General features: G+C 46.1%; 1 protein-coding gene and 1 long non-coding RNA gene across 6 annotated transcripts in view; one reads left to right on the forward strand and one right to left on the reverse strand.

The window, feature by feature from the left end:
- ESYT2 (extended synaptotagmin 2) overlaps positions 1–10,745 on the reverse strand; it is a 78,084-nt gene extending 67,339 nt beyond the window's left edge. For all 5 annotated transcript variants that reach the window (XM_059886016.1, XM_059886015.1, XM_059886014.1 and 2 more), the window contains exon 1: positions 10,365–10,745. In XM_059886016.1, coding sequence (XP_059741999.1) covers positions 10,365–10,676 — 312 coding nt within the window. In that variant the 5' untranslated portion in view covers positions 10,677–10,745. The remainder of the gene's footprint in view (positions 1–10,364) is intronic.
- A 91-nt stretch (positions 10,746–10,836) lies between these two features.
- LOC132345163 (uncharacterized) lies at positions 10,837–17,421 on the forward strand. Its single transcript, XR_009494315.1, has 2 exons — positions 10,837–11,637; positions 16,298–17,421. It is a non-coding gene; the product is annotated as an uncharacterized lncRNA (long non-coding RNA).
- The last annotated feature ends 1,854 nt before the right edge of the window (positions 17,422–19,275 follow it).

Below are 19,275 nucleotides of genomic sequence, written 5' to 3' on the forward strand. Positions count from 1 at the left end.
GGACCTTTGTCAGCAAAGGTCTCAAAGACATCTCTTTGCTTTTCAATACACTGTCTAGGTTTGTCAGAGTTTCTCTTCCAAGCAGCAAGCGCCTTTTAATTTCATGGCTGCAGTCACTGTCCATAGTGATTTTGGAACACAAGAAAATAAAGTCTGTCACTGTCTTCATTCCCCCCCCCCCCCTCTATTCGCCACTAACTGACAGGACCAGATGTCATGATCTTAGTTTTTTGAATGTTGAGTTTTAAGCCAGTTTTATCACTCTCCTCTTTCATCTTCACCAAGTTCCTCTTCACTTTCTGCCATTAGGGTGGTGTCATCTGCGTATCTGAGGTTATTGATATACAGTTTCAAACCCCCACTTTAGTCCCCAACCAACACTTACTCACAAGAGGAAGGAAATGAGCACATGAATTTAAAGGTTTTGCGTGACAGTCTCCTAATGGAACGAGCCACAGCCATCTGCTGTGTCAGGGCGGCTGCTACAGCAGAGCAAGAGCAACCACAGCCTCAGGCAGGAGACGGGGACAGAGGACGACACGGGGACAGAGGACAGGCAGCTCCGTGGACTGAGTCTGAGCAAGCTCCAGGAGATGGTGAAGGGCAGGGAAGCCTGGCATTCTGCAGCGTTCATGGGGTCACAAAGAGTTGGACACGACTGAGGGACTGAACAGCAGCAGGACAGAATTTAAGGAAGAGGCAGCGAGGATGAGGGGTAACAACACTGGCTCCTTGGATATTACTTTAGGATGTTCAGAGACAAAAGAGAAAGAAAATACAAGGAGTATTTTCAAGTGCAACTCATAACAAAGCATTATGGTAGATAAACTCCTAGCAACAAAACAAACAACCCCAGTGAAACAGAAACTAACAGAAGCTCTGTCATCTGCCTGCTCCAGCTGAAGTGGGGGAGGCAGTGGCAAGGTGAGAGACGCCCTCAGGCAGCAGGAAGCGGGAGGTTAACAGCCGACAGTTAAAAGGAGGCATGAGCACGGGATTCCTAACCCTAAGGGACCCCCAGCTGCCCTGCCAGCCCTGCCGCTGCTGCTAAGTCGCTTCAGTCGTGTCCGACTCTGTGCGACCCCATAGACGGCAGCCCACCAGGCTCCCTCGTCCCTGGGATTCTCCAGGCAGGAACACTGGAGTGGGTTGCCATTTAGCCCTGGGCCTTCCTTATTCCAGCCTCAAGACCACAACACACAAGCCGAGGCTCCTGTCAGTGCCCACCTAATGATAAGGGCACTAAGGTTCTGAAAGCAGTGCTGACCTGTCAGAGAGCACAGAGCTGGGAGTGGGTGGGCCTCAGACAGGGACCCACGTGGGTCAGACCAAGCCTGCTTCTCGAGTGTGTGCCCCAGCGGCAACACCGTCACGTGTGACACAGGTCCCTGAGGGTGACCCACAACACTCAGTGCCCAAGGACTGCCAGGTAACACTGACGACGCCAGTCACACAGCTGGCTATTTTCAGACAAGATCAAGGACAATGCAGTGAGCCCTCTCAGCCATTTCCAAACAACCATCCCTATACCGTGCTACAAAAAGCAATGACTTGGCTTACCCAACTCTCACTTGCCAACACAGCACAGAGGAAGAAAAGCCCTTCAAAGAGTGACTGCGTGGGAGCACTCTCTTCTTCTAAAGGTTATTTACATAAGAGGGGATCTGGATAAATCTACTGTGCTTATTTTAACATCACACTATTCAAAAACAAACACTGCCCTCTAAAGCTAGACTTCTGCTTATAAAATTACTATGCTACTCTTAGGAGTTCAAAAATAGTTCATATATCCTGGACAGATTACATGAATGGCTCACACGAACCATCTTTTGTAACGTGAAAAGGTAAAAAATTAAATATCTCAAACTCTAGTTTTACCTTTTCTTAACCTTCAGTAACTAACAATCTCATTTTTGGAATCTGTACATGAGACAACTTAAATAAAGCATGGCACTCCCATAAACAAGACACTACTGCAAAAACCAGCCATGTTTCTGAAGAATAATGACGTAATGTTCACACCATAATGCTTAGTGAAGGCAAATACAACACACACATACACCCATGACCTCCAATCATGTCAATACTAAAGACTCAGAAAATCACCAAAACATTAATAATGGCTACCACTGGTTAGGAGGACAGTAGGTAACTGTTTTCCTTTTATTCTTCTGCAAAGCTTGAAATGTTCTACAATGAGTATGTATTCTCATACCAGAAAAACATGTTTTTAAAACTTGTCTAGCCATAATATAAAGGGCTTCCCTGAATCTGCCTGCCAATGCAAGAGACTCAAGAGACACAGGTTTGATCCCTGGGTCAGGAAGATCTCCTGGAGGAGGAAAGGGCAGCCCACTTCAGTATTCTTGCCTGGGAAATCCATGGACAGAGGAACCTGGCAAGCCACAGTTAGTCCATGGGGTTGCCAAGAGTCAGACATGACTGAGCCACTGAGCACACAGCCATAATAAAAGACATACAAGACAACATATTCATTGAAAGTAGAAAGATAAAGTTCACTACATGACTGAACAAAGAAAAGAACTTCAAGCTCAACTTCAATGACATTTTTGGAAATAATAAAAAAAGAAAGAATAATAAACACTTTCATATTAGTATTTCCACATCTGCCATTTGTGCGGTTATCACTAATTCTCAAGTATAGTCACCAGGTACGACGACGACGTCCTTTAAAAAACAGAGTCACCGCTGCTGACAGTGCCATCACTCTGATGTTCTCCTCTGCACATCCTGCTGTAATCCACTTAATAGACACAGAGATTGAACTACGGGTCTCAGAGGCATCCACTATGAGTGATCACAAGACTGCCTTTCCCAAAATAGGCATAGACAGGACAACATAACATTGAAGTTATATGCACAGCTAGCTATATCTACAAACCCTAGAAGAAAGGGTTTAATCCTTATCAATAAAATCTTTTACAATACACTGATTTAAAGAAATGCTGCTGCTGCTGCTAAGTCGCTTCAGTCGTGTCCGACTCTGTGCAACACCGTAGATAGCAGCCCACCAGGCTCCCCCATCCCTGGGATTCTCTAGGCTCTGGAGAACACTGGAGTGGGTTGCCATTTCCTTCTCCCATGCATGAAAGTGAAGTCGCTCAGTCGTGTCCAACTCTTCGGGACCCCAGGGACTGTAGCCTACCAGGCTCCTCTGTCCATGGGATTTTCCAGGCAAGAGTACTGGAGTGGGTTGCCATTGCCTTCTCCTTTAAAGAGATGAGCTATTACTTAAATGCACAAAATGCTCTAAAAGGCAGACTCTTTTAAAAAAATGAACATATCATTTCACCAACTGAAAGATCTAATAAAGGTTTGCCTTTCTTTTTCCACATGAATAATGTTTTAATACACTTTTTTGATTTAAGAAAAATGAGTATTATTTTTATTTTTTAAAAAAGAAAAAACTGCTAGTGCACACTAAAATTAGGATTATTCCTGGATTTATGTTATTATTAGCTATAAACTTCTGAGTTTAAGGCCTTGTCTTACTTATTACCTAGCACAGTGCATGGAACATAGCAAAGGTTTAATAAATTCTGGCTCAGTGAACAGATGAATCAATAAAAGCTCATTTTTGATTCCTGCACTTAAGCTAGGCTTGTTACTTAAAATATCATCTACTCTAGGAAAAATTCACCAAAATAGAATAGTTTCCTTTTAAAAAAAACTTACAAGACTTTTTTTTTAAAAAAAACAGTTAAGCAGGGGAAAAAATGAAGCAAAACCACTGACAGGGAGAAAGACCATGAGAAAACTTGTGAATTAAACATGTTAAATGGAAAAATGCCATGCAAGACAACTACAGACACTATTTATACAAGAACTGTGCCCCACCCAGTTCCAAAAGAACACAAGGTGACTCAGTGTTTACAGCACAATAAGGTCCTTAGGAGTGAAAGCGAGTAGAGCTTGAGGGAAGGCGGGCGGGCACCTCCAGCAGCCCCTCCAGGCTGAGCGACCCAGCGGCAGCGTGGCGCTAAGTGTTCCGGAGCCAGGGCAGGAGATCTCCCGCACTGCGCAGGGTTCCCGTGTTCTGACCTCACGAGCCTGGTTCTGAACACATCGCCCAGCCCCCCTGAGACACGGGGGTGCTGCCTGACGGGTGGCCCAGTCCCCAGTTTGAGCACCTCCGCTCCTCACCCCTGGGCCCGGATGACAGTTCCCACCTTACTTACAACCCTCCCCCGCCCGAACCCCCACCAAGGAAAAGCCCAGGGATCCACTGTGCTGTCCTACTGGGCTCTGACACTTGACACCTCCACCCTGAGACACGCCTGATTTTGCTGTTCCCACTTATTCTTCTGTCCTTTAGGGTGTCTATATGCACACCTTCCCCCACAAACCACTTTCTGACCATGAGGGCACTCTTCAGCCATCACACCCCACCTCGTAGCTGCCTGGAGTAAGTACACACAGGAAGGGAAGGTGATCTCTAACACGACTGTAGGTAGTGGGTCCTTAGATCTTTAAACGAAGAAGGAAAATTAATCCGACAGTGTTGGCATGGAAACCAAAAAAGATAATAAATTAACAAAACATAACAAAATTCAAGAGTCTACAAACAGTACATTCATTCTAAAATCATGCTATGAAGAATTCCCTGGTGGTCCAATGGTTAAGACTCCACATTTCCAGGACTTCACTGGCGGCTCAGTAGTGAAGAATCCACCTGCCAATGTAGGACACAGGGGTTAGATCCCTGGTCCAGGAAGATCCCACATGCTGTGGCGCAACTAAGCCCCTGTACCCCAACTATTGAGCCTGTGCTCTAGAGCCCGCGAACCACAACTACTGAGCCCTCACGCCGCCAACTACTAAAGCCCAAGTGCCCTAGAACACACGATCCGCAAGAGAAGCCACCACGATAAGAAGGCAGAGCACCGCAACTGGAGGGTAGTCCTCGCTTGCTGCCACAGGAGAAAAGCCCATGCAATACTGAAGACCCAACACAGCCAAACAATAAATTACATAAATATAAAAAATTACATCTATATAAAAACTTCTCACTTCCACTCCAGGAAGTACAGGTTCTAGCCCTGGTAGAGAAACGAAGATACTGCATGCCACATGCTGGTGGCCCAAATAAACAAATAAATTAATTAAAATTTAAAAAAAATAGTGGGCCTTAAAAAAATAAAATCATGCTATGATAATGTCAGTGTTAGTTGCTCAGACATGTCTGACTCTTTGCGATCCCATGGGCTGTACCCCGCCAGGCTCCTCCATCCATGGGACTTCCCAGGCAAGAATACTGCAGTGGGTTGCTATCTCCTTTCCCAGGGAATCTTCCCAACCCAGGGATCAAACCTGGGTCTCCTGCACTGCAGACAAATTCCTTACAGTCTGAGTCACCAGGGAAGCCCTATGATAGAATATATCTTATAAAAAACAAACCAATTTACCAGCTAGATTTCTCAAATACACACTGTAATTACGTATCATTACCTTGAATTAAAGTTAAGAGTTTAGAATAACTCACACACAACTCCCTACACACACACACATTTAGGATATTTACATCTTTGAAGTAAAATCTCTATTTGTTCATTTAGCCAATGTAGCAGCAATGCTTAAAGTAACATCTGTTGTTGTTTAGTCACTAAGTTGTGTCAGATTCTCTGTCCGTGGGCAAGAATACTGGAGTGGGTTGCCATTTCCTTCTCCAGGGGATCTTCAAGAACCAGGGATCAAACCCACATCCCTATATTCTTTACCAGGTGGATTCTTTACCACTGAACCATAGGGAAGTAGAAAGTAACATTAGGTTTAAGGTAAAAATATTTATGGAGTTACTTTTTTCATTCATAAGCCCTCCTCGTTCATTAAATATTCTTTATAAATTACTCCAAATTTACATTGAAACAATAATTTTAAAAAGGTATAACAGCTTTAGTTGGAATTCCATAAGCAAGGTGGTTTGTGTGGCTTACTCTGTACTATAACTAATCACCTGTTTCACTTATTTTTAAAAGAAATTTAATGTCTATAATATTTTTCAATAGCACTATTGACAAGTAATTCACATACCATAAAATTCACTCATTTAACGTCTACAATTCAGTTGTTTTTAATCTATTTTCAACATCTGTGATATCATTCAAGGTTAAATGTCGCAACTAGTATAGAAATCATGAAAACTCACAAAGAATATAGTAAGAAGTTCACCAGGCCTAAGGAGAACACTAAGTGACTAGTCAGTTGTTGATAATTGTTTCTTCACAGGACCAAGATCTATATTTTACACAAATATTTAATATAACTTAATACAACATATATTAACTAAATATAACTTAATATAATTACATATATTTTCAATTCCTGTATCTGTTTAATTATTTACAGTTTAGTCCTAGCTCTACATTCTCCGGTCTTGAAATATAAAGTGAGGCTAATATATTCACCTGAAGCAGAAAACCCAGAGCACACAACCTGATGTATGCATAGATCCTGAATGTGAAAAGGTATTTACTGCTTTACGTCCGGCACCGTGGGGCCTTCTGCTCTAACTTCATGAAGCACTTGGCACAACAGTGAGCTGCCGGTGACTACAGCAGTAGCGGGTGCAGAAAGGAAACCCGAAGAGTATCCACATCTCTTTCATAGCTTTGAGGAGGTTCCAACATTTTCTCCAAGCACTTAATTGGTCTAGGGTCTAAAGTTGCAACTGCAGTTTAAAATAGCTAAACTCTGGGACCTGATGTAGTTACAAGTCTGTTAACGAGTCTTCACAAAACTTTTTAATAGGATAAGTCAATGATTAACACTGAGAATAAAAGTATTTGCCGTTCCTTTACATAAGACCAAACTTTGTACACATAATAAATTTTGGCTAGACTTAAAATTCTCCTGAACTTCCCAGAAGAACCACAGGAAGAAAGCTCTCCCTAAAGAAAAGCTAGTGCATAACAGTAAAAACAGCAGAACACATAAGCTGACGGTGCTTTAAATCTCAATCATCAAGGTGTAAGAAGCATAGAAGACCAATAGTCATTTACAGCAGGTTTGGGTTTCTAATTATTTGCTGCCATAGAATCAACATTAATTGGCACCAGTGAAAACGGAAAAAGGGCAGACTTCACATCAAGTTCTACTTTTTCAAATAAACAAAAATCGTAGTGGAAAACCATCTTTACGCATCTCTATGAAAAACTCTTCAAGAATTTTCTTCAACCATACTCTAATTTTACAGGGCTCAATTGACAAGGGACAACCACAGGGACAACAAAAAGGCCAGTCCTCAATCTGTCAACTCAGACTTACCAGGTGATTTCCCTGTTGATGAAAAAAGAGAGTAAAGAAATGAATAGTACTGTGGTTCATTAAAGCTGTAAGATCAAAGTCTTACAGAATTGTCACATGTTAAATGAGAGCCGTTTTTCATATCCTCCTAATAGCCTTGATTTGAAATAGTATATACACTTTTCTCAAAGTATTCATATTTGTTTATCAGCTAACATAAATTTTTACTTTACTAAATAAAAAGAAGAAAAATTGTGAGTAAACATATTCAAAAGTGAAGCTAGGAAGTGAGTACCACATTACTTCATGTTTTCCTCTGCTTCTACCCTGCTGTGAATCACAGCTGTCAATGATCCACTATGAAATCTGCACAAACACATCTTGTTCAAAGCAAAATACCAACCAGAAGAACCTAAGTTTGTACAGTAAAAATCAAACTACTAATACAGAAATCTTAACTCTTCTTATATATGAACGGTTTCTATTGCTGATTTATTCCCTAGCTATAACAGAACAGCAGGTCCACTTCTAGGCAGTGTAATTTACTGGCTTTATTAGGAAAATAACACATGGGTATCACAATAAAAAAGGTATTAAAACATCTTCCTCAAACCTCAGACTCCTAGGCTTTTCTTGGATATGATCACAATCAAATTTTGTGTGAATTCTCACAGCAGTTTTCTAAGCAATACAGGCGTGTTTAAGTGTATATACATGTAATGTGAGCGCAAATACAAATTTGATGAACAAGTGAAAAGCTGTGTGAAAAATAGAAATTCCATACTTTACGAGATGAACACCAAGGTTCATCAGTTTAAGTCACACTGAGGAAAATCCAAGAAAGGAATCTTTGGCTAATCACCCTTTTCTTCTGTTAATAAAATAATAACAATTTGTCATGTCCTTCAATATGGTAACAAACATACCTGTTAATTTATTGTTAAAACAGCATGCATTTCACAACTTTCACAAGCACTGATGTTAGCCAACTGCTCCATAACCAACTATCTATGAATGTCAACAGCCCCAATTCCTGTGACTCTCGACCCTGATTATGTCTACTGTTTGGGTAATGTCCCTATGCTATGCTATGCTATGCTATGCTATGCTAAGTCACTTCAGTTGTGTCCGACTCTGTGCGACCCCATAGACGGCAGCCCACCAGGCTCCCCCGTCCCTTGGATTCTCCAGGCAAGAACACTGGAGTGGGTTGCCATTGCCTTCTCCAATGCATGAAAGTGAAAAGTGAAAGTGAAGTCGCTCAGTCGTGTCCGACTCTTAGCGACCCCATGGATTGCAGCCTAACAGGCTCCTCCGTCCATGGGATTTTCCAAGCAAGAGTACTGGAGTGGGGTGCCATTAATGTTCCTACTCACTGTTTTTGGTTACTTTCTGTAATCATTTAATTTGGTGTAACATAAGACACAAGATGCCACTTTAAAGTCCTTCTGCCTTTCCAAAAAGTGCATCTCTGTTCTTGGCTTTTCACACCTGGGTTTCTACACGTCACTCCTCTTTGCTGCTACTGGCGAAAAGCTACACCACACTACTTATTCTGATTCTTCCAAATACTACTGTGCACACATCCACCATGTATTGATAGAATTTTAAATTCCCAAAGTCCCTGACTGTGAGATTCTTACTACAATTGCTATTTGTCCTCACAGGTAGTAGCCACTAGGTTAGGTTCCTCCTGACCCTGGGCACTCCAGCTTTGCAACCTGTCTGCCTGTGTCATGTACTCCATGACAAATGTCTTATGACTGGAAACAGGGATCACACGCCAAGTCCTTTTCTCCGCTAACAGAAAACGACCCTTCTGAAAGTCACTGGCTGGCCATTTCCCCATGAAGTTTACATCAAGCCTAACATGAGCATCATTTATCTTAAAATAAGCACTATTTCCTGTTGCCTGAAACTGCGACACCAACTTATGGTTAAGAAAGCACGAGGAAGCCAACTCGATTGGTTTCCACATTGCATAAATAAATTATGAGAATTGCTGGGTGTAAACATAATCAATACCAGGACTCTTTCCATTAGTGCAACTCTTCCAAAACTTCCTGCCCCCACCCACCTAAAATTCACCTCGGATTCAAGTCTACCCTACATAAAAGCTACTCAGCTCATAACGTTACTTCCAAAGATGTGAAAACAAACCTCCAATTATCGTAACATCAGAGGACCTTTTGGCGGACCCCCCACTGCTCAACTGTGTCAGAAACAACCGAGAAATGGCTGAGGCGTCTCAGCGGAGGAGGAAACCGCCCTTCCCCGCTCACCGCTGGCCGCCTTCTCCGCAGCAGAGAAGCGAGCGGCGTCCAGGCCCGCGGAGCGCACCAGGCGCCCCGAGCTCACATTCCAGCGGCGGGAGTCGCGGCACCGCGCGGGGAGGCCCGGCGACGTGGCCGCGGGAGGAGCGCGCGGGGCGCGCCTCACCTGCGCTCGGGACCCGCCCGCGCGGAGAGGGGAAGGCGCCCACCCGCGGGGTCTGCGGGCCGGGGTGGGGGCCCGGCGACAGCGGCGGCGACCCCCGATTTACCCGGCTCGGACAGACGCCAGCGCCCGGGGCTCAGAACGCCCCAGGTGGGAGGGGTCGAGGAATGAGGGGACCCCAGACCCGGGAGGGGCGGGGACGAGCCCGGACTTCCGACCGGGCGGGCGGCCAGCGCCAGGACCCGGGTCGCGGCGGGCAGGGACCCTGACTCGGGCGGGGTCCGGTCGGGTGGGGCGAGGACACGCAGGAACCCCTGACGGGGCGGGTGGGAACCCCGACCAGGCGGAGTAGTGGCGGGCGGAGACCCCTGACCCAGCGGGCAGGCGGGGTCAGGGCGGGTGGGGACCCGACCCGGGCCGGGTAGTGGTGGGTCGGGACTCCCGACGGGCTTTCCCGGCCGGGCGGGCAGGCGGGGTCAGGGCCGGGACCGTGGCGGGCGGGCATCCCTGGTCTGACCTGAGCCAGAGTAAAGGTAGGCGAGGACCTCCCAGACCGAGTGGGAAGGCGGGGTCAGAGCGGGCCCGGGGCCCCTGACCCTGACCAGCGGAGGCCGGCAGGGCTGGTCAGGTCCGGGGGCGGGCCGGGGTCCGCGGCGCCCACTCACCCAGGCCGGCAAGTCGCAGGCGCGCACCCCTAGGCGCACGGCGCGCTCCTCGTCCTCCAGTAACGCCAGCGCGCGGCACAGGCGGGTGGCCTTAAGGCCGCGGCTCCTGCGGCACCACACGAGCAGCCCGAGCGCCAGCAGCACCCAGCTGAAGCTCAGGCCCAGGTAGCCCAGCGCGTACACCGGCAACAACAGCGCGAAGCTGCGCGCCAGCTGTGCCAGCAGCCCTGCCACGTCCACGCTCAGCGCCGCGCCGGGGGGCTCTGCCCCGGAGGCGCCCACCTCGGGGCCCGGAGCCCTGGAGCCGCTCATGGCCCCGCCGCGTACCGCTCCCCTCGGTTCCCGGCCGAGGCGCCTCAGCCCGCGCTGCAGCGCCCCTCTGAGGGGACGGCGTAGCCGCCCGCGCTTCCGCCCGCGGCGCCGTGTGACGTCAGCGCGCAGGGCGGTGGCGGTGGCGGAGAGGAGCGGAGGTGTTCCACTGCGGCAGCCGGGTGTGGCCCCAGGCCTGGGTGCGGCCCAACGCGGGGTGGGCCCGGCCCGCGAGGGACGTCATCCCACAAGGCCCGCCAGCGCCGCGGTGGCGGGAGGTTGGGCGGGGCTGGCTGGTGTGTGGCTTCTTGGCGCGGGTGGGCGGGGCGCCTCTGACGCTGGGGGGGCCGGGCCCGGCGTGGGTGTCGCCTCACAGGCTTGAGAGAGCGCCCCTGAGGCGAGGTGGGCGGTGCTTTGTGACGTCATCACGGACCGGCGGGGCGCCTCTGACACTGGGGGGAGCTGGGCTCGGCGTGGGTGTCGCCTCACAGGCTTGAGACGGCGCGCCTGAAGCGGAGTGGGCGGTGCTTTGTGACGCCATCACGGATGGGCGGGGCGCCCTTGAGGCGTGGCGGGCGGGTTTTGCGTGAAAGTTGCGGCGCGGAACGATCAGCCAGCCGGCTTCCGTGTTCGCCGAAGGGGCTCCGTTCTCCCAGTCACCTGGGCCGCGCTTCGCGCCGGGATACTGCGGAAGGAGAAGCCCACGCTCCTGAGTTTGCGGGTCCTGACCGCCCACAGCCGACGGACGATTTCCTGACGGAATTCTCTCCGCGGCCCTGGAGACGAGGGAGCTTGGATAGGCCGCTTTGTGCGCGAAGGCGGGACTTCTTCTCGCCCGCGGGATCGCGGGGACCCGACAGCCGCCCTCAGCCGGATTTCCGACGAGCGCCCGTGTTTCCTGAATACCTTCGCTAGCAGGACAAACCGCTCTTGATCGCTCTGTTTCCCCTTAAACTCAATCAGGGTAATTATATTTGCACTCTAGTCTCCTTAAAGCCAAACAGTTGCAGAGGACAGCCTAAGTAAGTTTTTAAAGCATATCAAGTGGTTTCGAAGGATATTTTAATTCAATTTCTGGCAGCCTTGAATGATCACCTTTAGGAGGGACAGAGCCTATTGGACATGGAACAACAGACTGGTTCCAAATCAGGAAAGGAGTACGTCAAGGCTGTATATTGTCACCCTGCTTATTTAACTTATGTACAGAGTACATCATGAAAAATGCTGGGCTGGCTGAATTAGAAGCTGGAATCAGGAATGCCAAGAGAAATACCAATAATCTCAGATATGCAAATGACACCACCCTTAGGGCAGAAAGTGCAGAGAAACTAAAGAGCCTCTTGATGAAAGAGGAGAGTGAAAAAGCTGGCTTAAAACTCAGCATTCAAAAAGCTAAGATCATACCATCCGGTCCCAACACTAAGTGGCAAGTAGATGAGGAAACAATGGAAACAGTGACAGATTTTGTTTTCTTGGGCTCCAGAATCATTGCAGATGGTGACCGCAAACCATGAAGTTAAAAGATGCTTGCTCCTTGAATAAAACGTATGACAAACCTAGACAGCATATTAAAAAGCCCCGACATTACTTTGTAACACAGGTTCGTATGGTCAAAGCTATGGTTTTTCCAGTAGTTATGTATGGATATGAGAGTTGAACCATAAAGAAGAATGAGCACCAAGGAATCGATGCTTTTGAACTGTGGTGTTGGAGAAGACTCTTGAGAGTCCCTTGGAGAGCAAGGAGATCCAACCAGTCCACATCCTAAAGGAATATTCATTGGAAGGACTGATGCCGAAGCTGAAACTCCTATACTTTGACCACCTGATGTGAAGAACTGACTCATTTGAAAAGACTGATGCTGGGAAAGATTGAAGGTGGGAGGAGAAGGGGCTGAGAGAGGATGAGGTGATTGGATGGCATCACCGACTCAATGGACATGAGTTTGAATAAACTCCGGGAGTTGATGATGGACAGGGAAGCCTGGTGTGCTGCAGTCCATGGGGTCACAGAGAGTCAGACACAACTGAGTGAACTGAGCTGAACTGAGGCTTTAAGTTGGTAAGGACAGGAACCATATTTATTATGTTGATTATCATCTCTTCAGGCTAGCACAGTACGTGTCACAGCAGGTCCTGAGTGAATAAAGGATACCCCCTCCCCTCATCTGTGAGTCTGTATGTAATAGGTATACATAAGTGTGTGTGTGTGTGTGTGTGGCTATGGAGAGATACGTAAATATATAATCTCATAACTTTGCTCTAGGGTCTTAAACACACAACATGAAGCAAGGACACTAAACCAGAAGCAAGGGAAGGAGTGTTTTTTTCTTTCTCTTCCCCAAATTACATCATGTGAGTTACAGATACGTGAAAGGGTGAGTCTCATCCCTTTTGCTAGGCAGCAGCTTAAAGCTGGAAGGCCACCTGTCACTCAAGGCCAATTTACAACCTCAAAACAAGTAATTGCTGTGTTAACCTAGGAAGAAGCATGAGCCTTTCTGTCTTGTGGTATTTCCTCTAAAAAGCTGTAGAATCATATCCTATCAGAGAAGGCAATGGCAACCCACTCCAGTACTCTTGCCTGGAAAATCCCATGGACAGAGGGGCCTGGAAGGCTGCAGTCCATGCAGTCGCTAGGAGTCGGACACGACTGAGCAACTTCACTTTCGCTTTTCAGTTTCATGCATTGGAGAAGGAAATGGCATCCCAGGGACGGCGGAGCCTGGTGGGCTGCCATCTATGGGGTCGCACAGAGTCGGACACGACTGAAGCAACTTAGCAGCAGCAGCAGCAGCAGCAGCACATCCTATAGATAAAAATTTGGATGAACATGATCCATATGAGAAATCCTGAATGCCTGTGATAAAGACTTTGACTTGGCGGCCTTGTTGTTTAGTCCCTCAGTTGTGTCTGACTCTTTGTGACCCCATGAACTGCAGCACACCAGGCTTCCCTGTCCTTCACCATCTCCTGGAGCTTGCTCAAACTCATGTCTGTTGAGTCGATGATGCCATCCAACCATCTCGTCCTCTGTCATCCCCTTCTCCTCCTGCCTTCAGTCTTTCCCAGCATCAGTCTTTTCTGATGAGTCGACTCTTCAAAACAGGCAGCCAAAGTATTGGACTACACATCAGTCCTTCCAATGAGTATTCAGGACTGATTTCCTTTAGGGTTGATTGGTTTGATCTCCTTGCTCTCCAAGGGACTCTCAAGAGTCTTCTCCAACAGCACAATTCAAAAGCATCAATTCCTTGGTGCTCAGCCTTCTTTTTGGTTCAACTCTCACATCCATACATAACTACTGGAAAAACCATAGCTTTGACCATACGAACCTGTGTTACAAAGTAACGTCGCTGCTTTTTAATATGCTGTCTAGGTTTGTCATACGTTTTATTCAAGGAGCAAGCATCTTTTTACTTAATGGTTTGCGGTCACCATCTGCAATGATTCTGGAGCCCAAGAAAATAAAATCTGTCACTGTTTCCATTGTTTCCTCATCTACTTGCCATTTAGTGTTGGGACCGGATGGTATGATCTTAGCTTTTTGAATGCTGAGTTTTAAGCCAGCTTTTTCACTCTCCTCTTTCATCAAGAGGCTCTTTAGTTTCTCTGCACTTTCTGCCCTAAGGGTGGTGTCATTTGCATATCTGAGGTTATTGGTATTTCTCTTGGCATTCCTGATTCCAGCTTCTAATTCAGCTAGCTCAGCATTTTTCTTGATGTACTCTGCACACAAGATAAATAAGCAGGGTGACAATATACAGCCTTGACGTACTCCTTTCCTGATTTGGAACCAGTCTATTGTTCCATGTCCAGTTCTAACTGCTGCTTCTTGACCTGTATACAGGTTTCTCAGGAGGTAAGTAAGGTGGTCTGGTATTCCCATGTCTTTAAGAATTTTCTGCAGTTTGTTGTGATCCACGCTAAGGTGTACCTTCTTTGGCACTGCCTTTCTTTGAGATTAGAATGAAAACTGACCTTTTCCAGTCCTGTGGCCACTTCTGAACTTTCCAAATTTGCTGGCATATTGAGTGCAGCTCTTTCACAGCATCATCTTTTAGGATTTGAGATAGCTCAATGGGAATTTCATCACCTCCACTAGCTTTGTTCGTAGTAATGCTTCCTAAGGCCGACTTGACTTCACACTCCAGGATGTCTGGCTCTAGGGTGAGTGATTATACCATGGTGGTTATCTTTGTCATGAAGATCTTTTTTGTAGAGTTCTTCTGTGTATTCTTGCCACCTCTTCTTAATATCATCTGCTTTTGTTAGGGCCATACTATTTCTGTCATTTATTGTCCTCATTTTTGCATGAAATGTTCCCTTCATGTCTCTAATTTTCTTGAAGAGAAAATTTGTTGTTATCCTTACCATGCATCACAACAAACTGGAAAATTCTTAAAGACATGGGAATACCAGACCACCTTACCTGCCTTGTGAGAAACCTGTATACAGGTCAAGAAGGAACAGTTAGAACTGGATGAGGGACAATGGACTGATTCCAAATTGGGAAAGGAGTTTGTCAAGGTTGTGTATTACTTGAAGAAATCTCTAGTCTTTCCCGTTCTATTGTTTTCCTCTATTTGCATTGATCACTTAGGAAGGGTTTCTCATCTCTCCTTGCTATTCTTTGGAACTCTGCATTCAGATGGGGATATTTTTCCTTTTCTCCTTTGCCTTTTGCCTCTCTTCTCAGCTGTTTGTAAGGCCTCCTCAGACAACCATTTTGCCTTTTTGCATTTCTTTTTCTTGATTATGGTCTTGAGCAGTGCCTTCTGTCACAAACCTCCGTCCATAGTTCTTCAGGCACTCTGGCTATCAGATCTAGTCCCTTGAATCTGTTTGTCACTTCCACTGTATAATTGTAAGGGATTTGATTTAGGTCATACCTGGATGGTGTAGTGGTTTTCCCTAGTTTCTTCAATTTAAGCCCTGAATTTGGCAATAAGGAGTTCATGATCTGAGCCATAGTCAGCTCCTGGTCTTGTTTTTTCAGTCTGTATAGAGCTTCTCCATCTTCAGCTGCAAAGAATATAATCAGATTTTGGTATTTTCCATCTGGTGATGTCCATGTGTAGAGTTGTCTCTTGTGTTGTTGGAAGAGGGTGTTTGCTATGACCAGTGTCTTCTCTAAGCCTTTACCCTACTTCATTTTGTACTCCAAGGCCAAACTTGCCCACTACTCCAGGTATCTCTTGACTTCCACATTTGCATTCCATTCCCATATGATGAAAAGAATATCTTTTTTGGGTGTTAGTTCTAGAAGGTCTTGTAGGTCTTCATAGAGCTTTTCAACTTCAGCTTCTTTAGCATCAGCAATCGGGGCATAGTCTTGGACTACTGTGATACTGAATGATTTGCCTTGGAAATGAACAGAAATCATTCTGTCATTTTTGAGATTGCACCCAACTACTGCATTTCAGACGGTTTTGTTGACTGAGAGCTACTCCATTTCTTCTAAGGGATTCTTGCCCACAGTAGTAGATATAATGATCATCTGAATAAATTTGCCCGTTCCAGTCTATTTTAGATCCACTAATTCCTAAAATTTCAATGTTCACTCTTGCCATCTCCTGTTTGACCACTTCCAATTTACGTTGATTCATGGTCGTACCATTCCAGGTTCCTATGCAATATTATTCTCCAGTGGACCACATTCTGTCAGACCTCTCCACCTTGACCCACAGCACATTAAAAAGCAGAGACATTACTTTGTGAACAAAGGTTTGTCTAGTCAAGGCTATGGTTTTTCCATTGGTCATGTATGGATGTGAGAGTTGGACTATAAAGAAAGCTGTGTGCCAAAAAATTGCTGCTTTTGAACTGTGGTGTTGGAGAAGACTCTTGAGAGTCCCTTGAATTGCAAAGAGATCCAACCAGTCCATCCTAAAGGAGATCAGTCCTGGGTGTTCATTGGAGGGACTGATGTTGAAGCTGAAACTCCAATACTTTGGCCACCTGATGCAGAGAGCTGACTCATTTGAAAAGACCCTGATGCTGGGAAAGATTGAGGGCAGGAGGAGAAGGGGATGACAGAGGATGAGATGGTTGGATGGCATCACCGACTCAATGGACATGGGTTTGGGTGAACTCCGGGAGTTGGTGATGGACAAGGAGGCCTGGGGTCGCAAAGAGTTAGACACGACTGAGTGAACTGAACTGAACTGATGCAATATTCCAAAGCCAAACTTGCACCAATAAAGGGTCATGGTCACTGTTTGGTGCTCTGCTGCCCCTCTGATCCACTACAGCTTTGTGAATCCCCATGAAACCATTACACCTGAGAAGAATGCTCAACAAATGGATGAGATGCACTGAAAACTGCAGCACTGGCATCGGTCAACAGAAAGGGCCCAATTCTCTGCAACAATGCCCAACCACATGTACAACCAACCAAAGTTGAATGAATTGGGCTACGAAGTTCTGCCTCATCTGCCATATTCACCTGACTCTTGCCAACCAACTACCACTTCTTGAAGCATCTTGACAACTTTTTGCAGGGAAAATGCTTCCACAACCAGAAGAGGCAGGAAATGCTTTCCAAGAGTTCGTCGAATCCCAAAGCATGGATTTTTATGCTAGAAGAATAAGCAAACTTATTTCTCATTGGGAAAGATGTGTTGATTATAATGGTTCCTATTTTGATTAATAAAGATGTGTTTGAGCTTAGTTATGATTTAAAATTCATGGCCTGAAACTGAAATTATGTTTGCACCAATCTAATAAAATACTCTGTGCACCAATCAGTCTCCAGCCTCTCTGCTGCCTTTGTGACCCCACTGAAATTCTGGCTCCTTCCCAGCAAGGTGGAACCATCTCCTTCTACACTGAGCCTGTCGGCAAATACACCCCAGCTCTTAGGTCTTTGATAGCATGTTACTCTACACCCTGGACTCCTGTAACCTCTTCATGGTGCCTCTTTCCTTATCTTCGGGGCAGACATTTTTCAGAGGAAAGACGAGCATGATCATGAGTGTTCCAGTGCAGAACTTTAGAAGTTCAGCCTCTGCATTCATCCTGTCTAGTTTCAGAGCAAAGTGCTGCCTTCTCTGTAAGTTCAATCCGTTCTGCTTTGTTTTAGATTCCCCTCTGGTGGAGGGGCTGGGCTTTAATGAACCTTTCCCAGCTTTGTGTCCTAGCTCATTCCCTGCACCTCTACACTAGCTTCATGCAGAGAGGAGGGGCACAGTCGGCCTCCCTTTCATGCTGTCGACAGAATAAATACACAAAATGAGACTTGTGAGTGAAGTTTTATTTGGGGCAAAATGAGGACCATAGTTCAGAAGACAGCCTGTCAGATAGTTCTGAGGAACTGTTCCAAAGAGCTTGTCGGGGTCGGGGTGGGGGGGGGGGTAGTATATGTGTGATTTTGGTGAAGGAGGTGCATGAAATCGGACACATTTTGGCAGAAGGTTGCTACTGGTCACAAGGGCAGACATCTTTGTTAATGATTATAGTGATTTTCTAAGCTATGACGGGATGCAAGAAATTGAGCTCATAAAATCTTCTCCTGAACATATCAAACTGCCTAAAGCCTGTTCTGCCAGTTTTCCCAGAGCACAGAGGGCCTCCCTCATTCCTGGTCTCTGCCCTGATCTCCTTTCAGGGGTGTGGAAGGGTAGCTACTGCAGTGGCCGGTGACCTCATCCTTGTAGAGGCAGATAGCGGACGACAATTGTTAGCTGACTCTACCATCCAGACTCGTTTTACCCTAACCATTGAAGACTGCTATTCCTGTGTCTCTGAGATGGTGACAAAATCACATCACCAAGAGTGACGTCACCAAGTTACCAAGTGGATCTCTTTGCTGTGCAACTAGAGGAATCAGAGAAAGCTTGGTCCTCGTTGGCTCACCTAGATTATTACAGTAGTGTCTTAACTGATTGATATCCCTTTAACCTTTCTCTCTTTTAAAGCTCTCTAGAGGCCTCTGCTCCCCAGCACAGAAGGGACAGTGGTAGACCTAGCACTAGTGACTAGTCAGCCTGGATATACTGGCGAAGAGACACATACACTGGATATTGCAAGCCAGGTTTCTTGCTGTTGGAGATCTTATAACCATGGAAAAAGGGGAGGCTGGAAAGAGCCCTGAGGTGTTGGATTGGCATTGGAGGGAGTATGATGTAAGTGTACAGATCATATGCATAGTTCCCAGATCTTGCTCGTAAATACCATTCTCCAGTAAAAGGAACTAGGGATCTTTTGAGAAACAGTTGACTTCAGGGCTGAAGAAGTGAAAGTACTTCCATTGAGCCTGAAATACTTTGTTGTGCCAAAAAGTAAGAAAATTATCAAAGAATCAAGTGATGTCAAAGGACATATGGGAGGCAATGGGAAGGGTGCCCCTGACGAAATCTGGGTAATTTAGCAAACAGACGGGGAAACAGTGGAGACAGTGAGAGACTTTATTTTGGGGGCTTCAAAATCACTGCAGATGGTGACTGCAGTCATGAAATTAAAAGTTGGTTACTCCTTGGAAGAAAAGTTATGACCAACATAGATAGCTTATTAAAAAGCAGAGACAAAGGCCAACAAAGGCCTGTCTAGTCAAAGCTATGGTTTTTCCAGTAGTCATATATGGATATGAGAGTTGGACTATA

This window comes from Bos taurus, chromosome 4 (assembly GCF_002263795.3).
Source record: "Bos taurus isolate L1 Dominette 01449 registration number 42190680 breed Hereford chromosome 4, ARS-UCD2.0, whole genome shotgun sequence".
In the NCBI taxonomy this organism is placed as follows: domain Eukaryota; kingdom Metazoa; phylum Chordata; class Mammalia; order Artiodactyla; family Bovidae; genus Bos; species Bos taurus.